Source organism: Oncorhynchus masou, chromosome 29, assembly GCF_036934945.1.
Source record: "Oncorhynchus masou masou isolate Uvic2021 chromosome 29, UVic_Omas_1.1, whole genome shotgun sequence".
Taxonomy (NCBI): Eukaryota; Metazoa; Chordata; class Actinopteri; order Salmoniformes; family Salmonidae; genus Oncorhynchus; species Oncorhynchus masou.
This window is the reverse complement of record NC_088240.1, coordinates 93,837,020-93,849,302: the sequence shown is the minus strand read 5'-3', so window position 1 is coordinate 93,849,302 and position 12,283 is coordinate 93,837,020. Positions and strand designations below refer to the sequence as shown.

Sequence of the window (12,283 nt, the reverse complement as noted above, 5' to 3'; positions counted from 1 at the left end):
TTATCAAAGAGCATCGCCCTAATCCTAACCCTAATCCTCTTTATCGGAGAGCATCGCCCTAATCCTAACCCAAATCCTAACCATAATCCTAACCCTAATCCTAATCCTCTTTATCACAGAGCATCGCCCTAATCCTAACCCTAATCCTCTTTATCGGAGAGCATCGCCCTAATCCTAAACCAAATCCTAACCATAATCCTAACCCTAACCCTAATCCTCTTTATCACAGAGCATTGCCCTAATCCTAACCCTAATACTCTTTATCAAAGAGCATCGCCCTAATCCTAACCCTAATCCTCTTTATCACAGAGCATCGCCCTAATCCTAACCCAAATCCTAACCATAATCCTAACCCTAATCCTAATCCTCTTTATCACAGAGCATCGCCCTAATCCTAACCCAAATCCTAACCCTAATCCTAACCCTAATCCTAACCATAATCCTGACCCTATTCCTAACCCTAATCCTAACCCTAATCCTAACCCTAATCCTAACCCTAATCCTAATCCTAACCCTAATCCTAACCCTAATCCTAACCCTAATCCTAATCCTAACCCTAATCCTAACCATAATCCTAACCCTACTGACTAGAGCTCTATGGGGTGTCACGCAGAAGGGAATCCTTCCAGGAACAGACTGGTGATCATGGTAACATGGTCTATATTAATGTGATTATCACACTCATTATTGATGTGGTAACCACTTTATAACCACATCTCATATCTCATTTCATTATCTCTCTCCCCTTTCTCTCTCTCTACCTCCCCCTCTCTCCAGTTCTATATCTCTCCCTCTGTCCTCTCTTTCTCTCAGTCTATATCTCTCCCTCTGTCCTCTCTTTCTCTCAGTCTATATCTCTCCCTCTGTCCTCTCTTTCTCTCAGTCTATATCTCTCCCTCTGTCCTCTCTTTCTCTCAGTCTATATCTCTCCCTCTGTCCTCTCTTTCTCTCTCTCCCCTTTCTTTCTCTTTACCTACCCCCCTGTCTCTCTCTCTCTCTCTCACACTCTCTTTCTCTCTCCCTCACATGCTCTCTCTACCTCCCTCCTCTCTCTCCCACTCTCTCCCTCCCCCGCTCTCTCTCTCCCTCCCCTTCCCTCTACCTCCCTCCCCCTCTCTCTCTGTGTTCCCGTGAGTCACTCCTCTTTAAAACTGTTCAGTGTGACTGCAGGCCAAGATTCCACAGTATAAGGAACTGTAAAATCTCACAGAGCGGCCGACTGACTGGAATAAAGGCACAAGACATATTTTCCCTTCTTCTTCTTCTTCTTCTATTATAATACAATAGCCAGTGACCAGAATGCTTTGGGACAGCTGATGAGGAGGATATTATTCATAATCAGGGGTGGTTAAAATAACCCAGGGGTGGAAACAAGCTCAGAAACCTTGAACAATAGTTAACACAGACAGATCTTTTCAACACACCGTGAATTTCTATGAATTCATGAATTATATCCTTATCTCTAAATCACGTGAGTTGAATTACAGGCGACTTTTAGAGAGTGAAAGTAATTCTGACAGCTGCCCCCCCCAAAAAAACAAAAAAACACATTACTATAAACTTGTTTGTGTGGCTTCCCTTCTCTACGTCGACTACGCTTCCCTTCTCTACGTCGACTACGCTTCCCTTCTCTTCGTTGACTAAGCTTCCCTTCTCTACGTCGACTACGCTTCCCTTCACTACGTCGACTACACTTCCCTTCTCTACGTCGACTACGCTTCCCTTCACTACGTCGACTACGCTTCCCTTCTCTACGTTGACTACGCTTCCCTTCTCTACGTCGACTACGCTTCCCTTCTCTTCGTTGACTAAGCTTCCCTTCTCTACGTTGACTACGCTTCCCTTCTCTACGTTGACTACGCTTCCCTTCTCTACGTTGACTAAGCTTCCCTTCTCTACGTTGACTACGCTTCCCTTCTCTACGTTGACTACGCTTCCCTTCTCTACGTTGACTACGCTTCCCTTCTCTACGTTGACTACGCTTCCCTTCTCTACGTTGACTACGCTTCCCTTCTCTACGTCGACTACGCTTCCCTTCGCTACGTCGACTGAGCTTCCCTTCTCTACGTTGACTACGCTTCCCTACGTTGACTACGCTTCCCTTCTCTACGTTGACTACGCTTCCCTTCTCTACGTTGACTACGCTTCCCTTCTCTACGTTGACTAAGCTTCCCTTCGCTACGTTGACTACGCTTCCCTTCTCTACGTTGACTACGCTTCCCTTCTCTACGTTGACTAAGCTTCCCTTCTCTACGTTGACTACGCTTCCCTTCTCTACGTTGACTAAGCTTCCCTTCTCTACGTTGACTACGCTTCCCTTCTCTACGTTGACTAAGCTTCCCTTCTCTACGTTGACTAAGCTTCCCTTCTCTACGTTAACTACGCTTCCCTTCTCTACGTTGACTAAGCTTCCCTTCTCTACATTGACTACTCTTCCCTTCTCTACGTTGACTAAGCTTCCCTTCTCTACGTTGACTACGCTTCCCTTCTCTACGTTAACTACGCTTCTCTTCTCTACGTTGACTAAGCTTCCCTTCTCAATTGAAGCTGTCAAAGGAGGACATTACAGAGTAACACAGTGATCCAGACAGATCTTCTGAGTGACTGATTAGAAACAAGAGACGTCTGGCCAAGCCGGCAGGAAACACAGGAAGCCGACAGGAAACACAGGAAGCCGACAGGAAACACAGGAAGCCGACAGGAAACACAGGAAGCCGACAGGAAACACAAGAAGCCGACAGGAAACACAAGAAGCCGACAGGAAACACAGGAAGCCGACAGGAAACACAGGAAGCCGACAGGAAACACAGGAAGCCGACAGACCCGCATGTACACACTCACACAAACACACACCCACATGTACACACTCACACAAACACACACCCACATGTACACACTCACACAAACACACACCCACATGTACACACTCACACAAACACACACCCACACACACAATGAATGACCAAAACACAGAGTTGTGTCTGTATAACTTGGTAGCCCACAGTAAGACTGCTCTAGGCACGTCAGCAAAATGCTATGCTCGGGAATTTTTTTATATTTTTTTATTTTCTACCTTTATTTAACTTGGCGAGTCAGTTAAAGAACAAATTCTTATTTTCAATGACGGTCTAGGAACAGTGGGTTAACTGCCTGTTCAGGGGCAGAACGACAGATTTGTACCTTGTCAGCTCGGGGGTTTGAACTTGCAACCTTCCGGTTACTAGTCCAACGGAATGATAGGGCCTGGGGGGGAGAATGCTATAATATGCTATGCTATGCTAGGGCCTAGAGGGAGAATGCTATGCTATGCTAGGGAATGCTAAGGCCTCGGGGGAGAATGCTATGCTATGCTAGGGAATGCTAGGGCCTAGGGGGAGAATGCTACGCTATGTTATGCTAGGGAAGGATAGGGTGTAGATGGGGAATGCTATGCTACGCTGGGGAATGATAGGGCCTGTGGGGAGAATGCTATATATGCTATGCTATGCTAGGGCCTAGGGGGAGAATGCTATGCTATGCTAGGGAATGCTAGAGCCTCGGGGGAGAATGCTATGCTATGCTAGGGAATGCTAGGGCCTTGGGGGAGAATGCTACGCTATGTTATGCTAGGGAAGGATAGGGTGTAGATGGGGAATGCTATGCTACGCTGGGGAATGATAGGGCCTAGGGGGATGATGCTATGCTATGCTAGGGAATGATAGGGCCTAGGGGGATGATGCTATGCTATGCTAGGTAATGATAGGGCCTAGGGGGATGATGCTATGCTATGCTAGGGAATGATAGGGCCTAGGGGGATGATGCTATGCTATGCCAGGGAATGATAGATCATCAGCAAACAGTAGACATTTGTCTTCAGATTCTAGTAGGGTGAGGCCGGGTACTGCAGAACGTTCTAGTGCCCTCGCCAATTTGTTGAAATATATGTTGAAGAGGGTGGGGCTTAAGCTGCATCCCTGTCTCACCCCACGGCCCTGTGGGAAGAAATGTGTGTGTTTTTGCCTATTTTAATTTGACATTTTCTCAGTACATTGTTTTCACTGAGGACATGTACGAGTCTGCTGTTAATGCTAATGCAGAGGATTTTCCCAAGGTTGCTGTTGACGCATATCCCACGGTAATAATTGGGGTCAAATGTGTCTCCACTTTTGTGGATTGGGGTGATCAGTCCTTGGTTCCAAATATTGGGGAAGATGCCAGAGCTAAGGATGATGTTAAAGAGTTTAAGTATAGCCAATTGGAATTTGTTTTCAGTGAGGATACCATCAACACCACAGTCCTTTTGGGGTTTGAGGGTTTGTATTTTGTCCTGTAGTTCATTCAAGGTAATTGGAGAATCCAGTGGGTTCTGGTCGTCTTTAGTAGTTGATTCTAAGCTGTGTATTTGATCATGTATATGTTTTTGCTCTTTGTTCTTTGTTATAGAGCCAAAACGATTGGAGAAGTGGTTTACCCATACATCTCCATTTTGGATAGATAATTCTTTGTGTTGTTGTTTGTTTAGTGTTTTCCAATTTTCCCAGAAGTGGTTAGAGTCTATGGATTCTTCAATTACATTGAGCTGATTTCTGACATGCTGTTCCTTCTTTTTCCGTAGTGTATTTCTGTATTGTTTTAGTGATTCACCATAATGAAGGCGTAGACTCAGGTTTCCTCCTCTCCTGTCTCTCTCTCTTCCTCTCTCTCCCATCTCCTGTCTCTCTCTCTCCCTCCCTCTCTTCTTCTCTCTCCCATCTCCTCTCTCTCTCTCTCCCATCTCCTGTGTCTCTCTCTCCCTCTCTCTCCTGTCTCTCTCTATCTTTCTATACAGTCTGTGCAGTAGCATGTGGCTGAGATGTTTCTGCTTTGAGTAAAGCACAGACAGGAAACCACATGTCTGAGATCTCCTGCAAGGCCCCACAGGTCCCACGCTACACCGCACTACACTGTCTCCCTCTACCTCTACCTCTACCTCTCACAGGGCTGGAGGAGATAGAGCCCACACTATTCTACACTGTCTACCTCTACCTCTACCTCTCACAGGGCTGGAGGAGATAGGGCCACACTATTCTACACTGTCTCCCTCGACCTCTACCTCTACCTCTCACAGGGCTGGAGGAGATAGAGCCCACACTATTCTACACTGTCTACCTCTACCTCTACCTCTCACAGGGCTGGAGGAGATAGGGCCCACACTATTCTACACTGTCTACCTCTACCTCTATAGGGCTGGAGGAGATAGGGCCACACTATTCTACACTGTCTACCTCTACTTCTACCTCTCACAGGGCTGGAGGAGATAGAGCCCACACTATTCTACACTGTCTACCTCTACCTCTCACAGGGCTGGAGGAGATAGAGCCCACACTATTCTACACTGTCTACCTCTACCTCTACCTCTCACAGGGCTGGAGGAGATAGGGCCACACTATTCTACACTGTCTACCTCTACCTCTCACAGAGCTGGAGGAGATAGGGCCACACTATTCTACACTGTCTACCTCTACCTCTCACAGAGCTGGAGGAGATAGGGCCACACTATTCTACACTGTCTACCTCTACCTCTCACAGGGCTGGAGGAGATAGGGCCCACACTATTCTACACTGTCTACCTCTACCTCTCACAGGGCTGGAGGAGATAGAGCCCACACTATTCTACACTGTCTACCTCTACCTCTCACAGGGCTGGAGGAGATGGAGCCACACTATTCTACACTGTCTACCTCTACCTCTCACAGAGCTGGAGGAGATAGGGCCCACACTATTCTACACTGTCTACCTCTACCTCTCACAGGGCTGGAGGAGATAGAGCCCACACTATTCTACACTGTCTACCTCTACCTCTCACAGGGCAGGAGGAGATAGAGCCCACACTATTCTACACTGTCTACCTCTACCTCTACCTCTACCTCTCACAGAGCTGGAGGAGATAGGGCCCACACTATTCTACACTGTCTACCTCTACCTCTCACAGAGCTGGAGGAGATAGGGCCCACACTATTCTACACTGTCTACCTCTACCTCTCACAGAGCTGGAGGAGATGGAGCCACACTATTCTACACTGTCTACCTCTACCTCTACAGAGCTGGAGGAGATAGGCCCACACTATTCTACACTGTCTACCTCTACCTCTACAGAGCTGGAGGAGATAGGGCCACACTATTCTAAATTTGAGAGGAACGCCGTCTCACATCATCTCCACTCTGAAACGAATACGACCGCCTGTTCTATCCTACAGTGCTGTCCACGTGCCCTTGAGCAAGGCACTTTAACCCAAACTGCTCCAGGTACGTCGCTCTGGATCTGCTAAATGACTAGTATGTACCTCAACTCTCCCTTTCAGTGGCGGTAGAAAGTAGAAACCCTGACAGTATAACGAGAAAGAGAATGTGGCTGTATTCACTAACAGAATAAGTCTATTAGATGAATTGATTGATACAGTAGGTATGTAAGGTATTCACTAACAGAATAAGGCTATTAGATGAATTGACTGATACAGTAGGTATGTAAGGTACTCACTAATAGAATAAGGTTATTAGATGAATTGACTGATACAGAAGGTGTGAGAAGGTACTCACCAGGAGCGAAGGCCAGGTTATCGTTACACTCCTCCTCAGTGCAGGAGCAGATGAACAACGGTCCTCCAGAGCTCTTCTTCTCTTTCATGGTACACGTAGAGCTGTTGTAGTCATCCAGCTCGACGCCGTACAGAGGCTTGGAGGGGTCATGACACAGAGTCTCGATGCTGTAGTTACTGTCATTCTTCCTCCTGGAGAGAAAATACAGAGAGAGGGAGAGAGTCAGACAGACAGACAGATACACAAACATGCACAGACACACAAACATGCACAGACACACACAGACGGAGAAACAGAAACTGACACAGACAGAGAGACAGACACAGACAGAGAGACTGACACAGACCACCCCCTCTCCACTGTAATCCTACCAGATAGAGACTGACACAGACTACCCCGTCTCCACTGTAATCCTACCAGATGGAGACTGACACAGACTACCCCCTCTCCACTGTAATCCTACCAGATAGAGACTGACACAGACTACCCCGTCTCCACTGTAATCCTACCAGATGGAGACTGACACAGACTACCCACTCTCCACTGTAATCCTACCAGATGGAGACTGACACAGACCACCCCCCTCTCCACTGTAATCCTACCAGATGGAGACTGACACAGACTACCCCCTCTCCACTGTAATCCTACCAGATAGAGACTGACACAGACTACCCCGTCTCCACTGTAATCCTACCAGATAGAGACTGACACAGACTACCCCGTCTCCACTGTAATCCTACCAGATGGAGACTGACACAGACCACCCCCTCTCCACCGTAATCCTACCAGATGGAGACTGACACAGACCACCCCCCTCTCCACTGTAATCCTACCAGATGGAGACTGACACAGACCACCCCCTCTCCACTGTAATCCTACCAGATGCAGACTGACACAGCCCCCCCCTCCTACCAGATGCAGACTGACCCAGCCCCCCCCCCTCCTAACAGATGCAGACTGACCCAGCCCCCCCCCCTCCTAACAGATGCAGACTGACCCAGCCCCCTCACCCCTCTCCACCGTAATCCTACCAGATGCAGACTGACCCAGCCCCCCCTCCTACCAGATGCAGACTGACCCAGCCCCCCCCTCCTACCAGATGGCGATGCAGACTTCCTGCTCCAGACGACAGATGGAGGTGATGGAGCAGTTGGAGAGGCAGCTTCCTGTTCCGTTGCAGGATGAAGCCTCCACGTCACAGAACTTACACAACTTGTTGAGATTGAAGGACGGCTGGAACCTCCCATCTGGAGAAACACAACCAATCAAATTCAATATGTTCGTCATTCAATCAATCGATTCATATTATGTAACTACAGTGGGGCAAAAAAAGTATTTAGTCAGTCACCAATTGTGCAAGTTCTCCCACTTAAAAAGATGAGAGAGGCCTGTAATTTTCATCATAGGTTCAACTATGACAGACAAAATGAGGAAAAAAAATCCAGAAAATCACATTGTAAGATTTTTTATGAATTTATTTGCAAATTATGATGGAAAATAAGTATTTGGTCACCTACAAACAAGCAAGATTGTAACTTCTTCTTTAAGAGGCTCCTCTGTCCTCCACTCGTTACCTGTATTAATGGCACCTGTCCACAACCTCAAACAGTCACACTCCAAACTCCACTATGGCCAAGACCAAAGAGCTGTCAAAGGACAACAGAAACAAAATTGTAGACCTGCACCAGGCTGAGAAGACTGAATCTGCAATAGGTAAGCAGCTTGGTTTGAAGAAATCAACTGTGGGAGCAATTTTCGGCAATGGAAAACATACAAGACCACTGATAATCTCCCTCGATCTGAGGATCCACGCAAGATCTCACCCCTGGAGTGGCCTAGCCAGTCTCCAGATCTCAACCCCATAGAAAATCTTTGGAGGGAGTTGAAAGTCTGTATTGCCCAGCAACAGCCCCAAAACATCACTGCTCTAGAGGAGATCTGCATGGAGGATAGGGGCCAAAATACCAGCAACAGTGTGTGAAAACCTTGTGAAGACTTACAGAAAACGTTTGACCTCTGTCATTGCCAACAGAGGGTATATAACAAAGTATTGAGATAAACTTTTGTTATTGACCAAATACTTGTTTTCCACCATATTTTGCAAATAAATTCATTAAAAATCCTACAACGTGATTTTCTGGATTTTTTTTTCTCATTATGTCTTTCATAGTTGATGTGTACCTATGATGAAAATTACAGGCCTCTCTCATCTTTTTAAGTGGGAGAACTTGCACAATTGGTGGCTGACTAAATACTTTTTTGCCCCACTGTAAGTTGCTTTTCACACAAAAACACACTAAGTGCTGAACAGTAACCCCCCTCCTCAACCACAGGGGTGAACTGCATGCCAGCAATCATTTTTACATTTTGAGTCATTTAATAGACACTCTTATCCAGAGCAACTTACAGTAAGTGAGTGTTTCCCATGTCCCTATTTGTTCATGCCAGTCCCCCCCGTGGGAATTGAACTCCCAACCCGGGTGTCATCGCTCTACCAACTGAGCCACACGGGATCGGTCTGCTCCAGCATGTCTTTCTCTGAAGCTGATCTCTATCTGCTCTCCGCTCCCTGACCTGTTGAGGCCTGCCTTGTCCTGACAAACCTCTGGTCTCTCTGACTGTGTGTTCCCGACTGACTGACTGACTGACTGTGAGTTCCTGACTGACTGACTGACTGACTGTGTGTTCCTGACTGACTGACTGACTGACTGTGAGTTCTTGACTGACTGACTGACTGTGAGTTCCTGACTGACTGACTGACTGACTGACTGACTGACTGTGAGTTCCTGACTGACTGACTGACTGACTGACTGACTGACTGACTGTGAGTTCCTGACTGACTGACTGACTGACTGTGAGTTCCTGACTGACTGACTGACTGTGAGTTCCTGACTGACTGACTGACTGACTGTGAGTTCCTGACTGACTGACTGACTGACTGTGAGTTCCTGACTGACTGACTGACTGACTGTGTGTTCCTGACTGATTGACTGACTGACTGTGAGTTCCTGACTGACTGACTGACTGACTGTGAGTTCCTGACTGACTGACTGACTGACTGTGAGTTCCTGACTGACTGACTGACTGACTGACTGTGAGTTCCTGACTGACTGACTGACTGACTGTGTGTTCCTGACTGACTGACTGAGTGTGTGTTCCTGACTGACTGACTGTGAGTTCTTGACTGACTGACTGACTGACTGACTGACTGACTGACTGACTGCCTGACTGACTGACTGACTGCCTGACTGACTGCCTGACTGACTGGGTGTGAGTTCCTGACTGACTGCCTGCTTGACTGACTGCCTGACTGACTGATTGACTGCACGCTAACTGAAGCCACAGAACCACTGAGCCTTGTTTTGTGGTAAAGGAGCCCTTCACTCAGCACCAGTAAAGACATATAAACATCACTAACACAGAGTCAGAGAACAGTCAGTCTGTATCATATCTGTACATCGACAGACACAGAGAACAGTCAGTCAGTCTGCATCATATCTGTACATCGACAGACACAGAGAACAGTCAGTATCATATCTGTACATCGACAGACACAGAGAACAGTCAGTCAGTCTGTATCATATCTGTACATCGACAGACACAAAGAACAGTCAGTCAGTCTGTATCATATCTGTACAGCGACAGACACATGAATCTCTACAGAGCATTACATATTGAGGGCAGCAGACCACAGAGTCTATCAAGTCTGGGTTCTGACATCAAATGACTGCTGTGTGTGTGTGTGTGTGTGTGTGTCTGTGTGTGTGTGTGTGTGTGTGTGTGTGTGAGTGTGTGTGTGTGTGTGTGTGTGTGTGTGTGTGTGTGTGTGTGTGTGTGTGTGTGTGTGTGTGTGTGTGTGTGTGTGTTATCTGATCTCCGCTACATCCTCCAGGTTATCCACTTCACAGGAGGCCTCATGTAACTCTCAGACACATCGTGTCCAGTCTAACTGAGAGTCATCCACCCAGCCAGAGGCCTGTCCAGTCTAACTGGGAGTCATCCACCCAGCCAGAGGCCTGTCCAGTCTAACTGAGAGTCATCCACCCAGCCAGAGGCCTGTCCAGTCTAACTGAGAGTCCTCCACCCAGCCAGAGGCCTGTCCAGTCTAACTGAGAGTCATCCACCCAGAGGCCTGTCCAGTCTAACTGGGAGTCCTCCACCCAGAGGCCTGTCCAGTCTAACTGAGAGTCATCCACCCAGCCAGAGGCCTGTCCAGTCTAACTGAGAGTCATCCACCCAGCCAGAGGCCTGTCCAGTCTAACTGAGAGTCCTCCACCCAGCCAGAGGCCTGTCCAGTCTAACTGAGAGTCATCCACCCAGCCAGAGGCCTGTCCAGTCTAACTGAGAGTCCTCCACCCAGCCAGAGGCCTGTCCAGTCTAACTGGGAGTCATCCACCCAGCCAGAGGCCTGTCCAGTCTAACTGAGAGTCATCCACCCAGCCAGAGGCCTGTCCAGTCTAACTGAGAGTCCTCCACCCAGCCAGAGGCCTGTCCAGTCTAACTGAGAGTCATCCACCCAGAGGCCTGTCCAGTCTAACTGGGAGTCCTCCACCCAGAGGCCTGTCCAGTCTAACTGAGAGTCATCCACCCAGCCAGAGGCCTGTCCAGTCTAACTGAGAGTCATCCACCCAGCCAGAGGCCTGTCCAGTCTAACTGAGAGTCCTCCACCCAGCCAGAGGCCTGTCCAGTCTAACTGAGAGTCATCCACCCAGCCAGAGGCCTGTCCAGTCTAACTGAGAGTCCTCCACCCAGCCAGAGGCCTGTCCAGTCTAACTGAGAGTCATCCACCCAGCCAGAGGCCTGTCCAGTCTAACTGAGAGTCCTCCACCCAGCCAGAGGCCTGTCCAGTCTAACTGAGAGTCATCCACCCAGCCAGAGGCCTGTCCAGTCTAACTGAGAGTCATCCACCCAGCCAGAGGCCTGTCCAGTCTAACTGAGAGTCATCTACCCAGCCAGAGGCCTGTCCAGTCTAACTGAGAGTCATCCACCCAGCCAGAGGCCTGTCCAGTCGAACTGAGAGTCATCCACCCAGCCAGAGGCCTGTCCAGTCTAACTGAGAGTCATCCACCCAGCCAGAGGCCTGTCCAGTCTAACTGAGAGTCCTCCACCCAGCCAGAGGCCTGTCCAGTCTAACTGAGAGTCATCCACCCAGCCAGAGGCCTGTCCAGTCTAACTGAGAGTCATCCACCCAGCCAGAGGCCTGTCCAGTCTAACTGAGAGTCCTCCACCCAGCCAGAGGCCTGTCCAGTCTAACTGAGAGTCATCCACCCAGCCAGAGGCCTGTCCAGTCTAACTGAGAGTCCTCCACCCAGCCAGAGGCCTGTCCAGTCTAACTGAGAGTCATCCACCCAGCCAGAGGCCTGTCCAGTCTAACTGAGAGTCCTCCACCCAGCCAGAGGCCTGTCCAGTCTAACTGAGAGTCATCCACCCAGCCAGAGGCCTGTCCAGTCTAACTGAGAGTCATCCACCCAGCCAGAGGCCTGTCCAGTCTAACTGAGAGTCATCTACCCAGCCAGAGGCCTGTCCAGTCTAACTGAGAGTCATCCACCCAGCCAGAGGCCTGTCCAGTCGAACTGAGAGTCATCCACCCAGCCAGAGGCCTGTCCAGTCTAACTGAGAGTCATCCACCCAGCCAGAGGCCTGTCCAGTCTAACTGAGAGTCCTCCACCCAGCCAGAGGCCTGTCCAGTCTAACTGAGAGTCATCCACCCAGCCAGAGGCCTGTCCAG

At 48.8% G+C, this 12,283-nt stretch overlaps 1 protein-coding gene across 1 annotated transcript in view; it reads right to left on the bottom strand.

Moving 5' to 3' along the window:
• Window positions 1–12,283, bottom strand: part of tgfbr2b (transforming growth factor beta receptor 2b) — a 79,136-nt gene that overhangs the window by 36,955 nt on the left and 29,898 nt on the right. The window contains exons 2-3 of the mRNA XM_064946894.1: window positions 7,652–7,802; window positions 6,556–6,746 (exon numbers count right to left, since the gene is read on the bottom strand). Of these exons, the coding sequence (XP_064802966.1) occupies window positions 6,556–6,746; window positions 7,652–7,802 (342 nt within the window). The remainder of the gene's footprint in view (window positions 1–6,555; window positions 6,747–7,651; window positions 7,803–12,283) is intronic.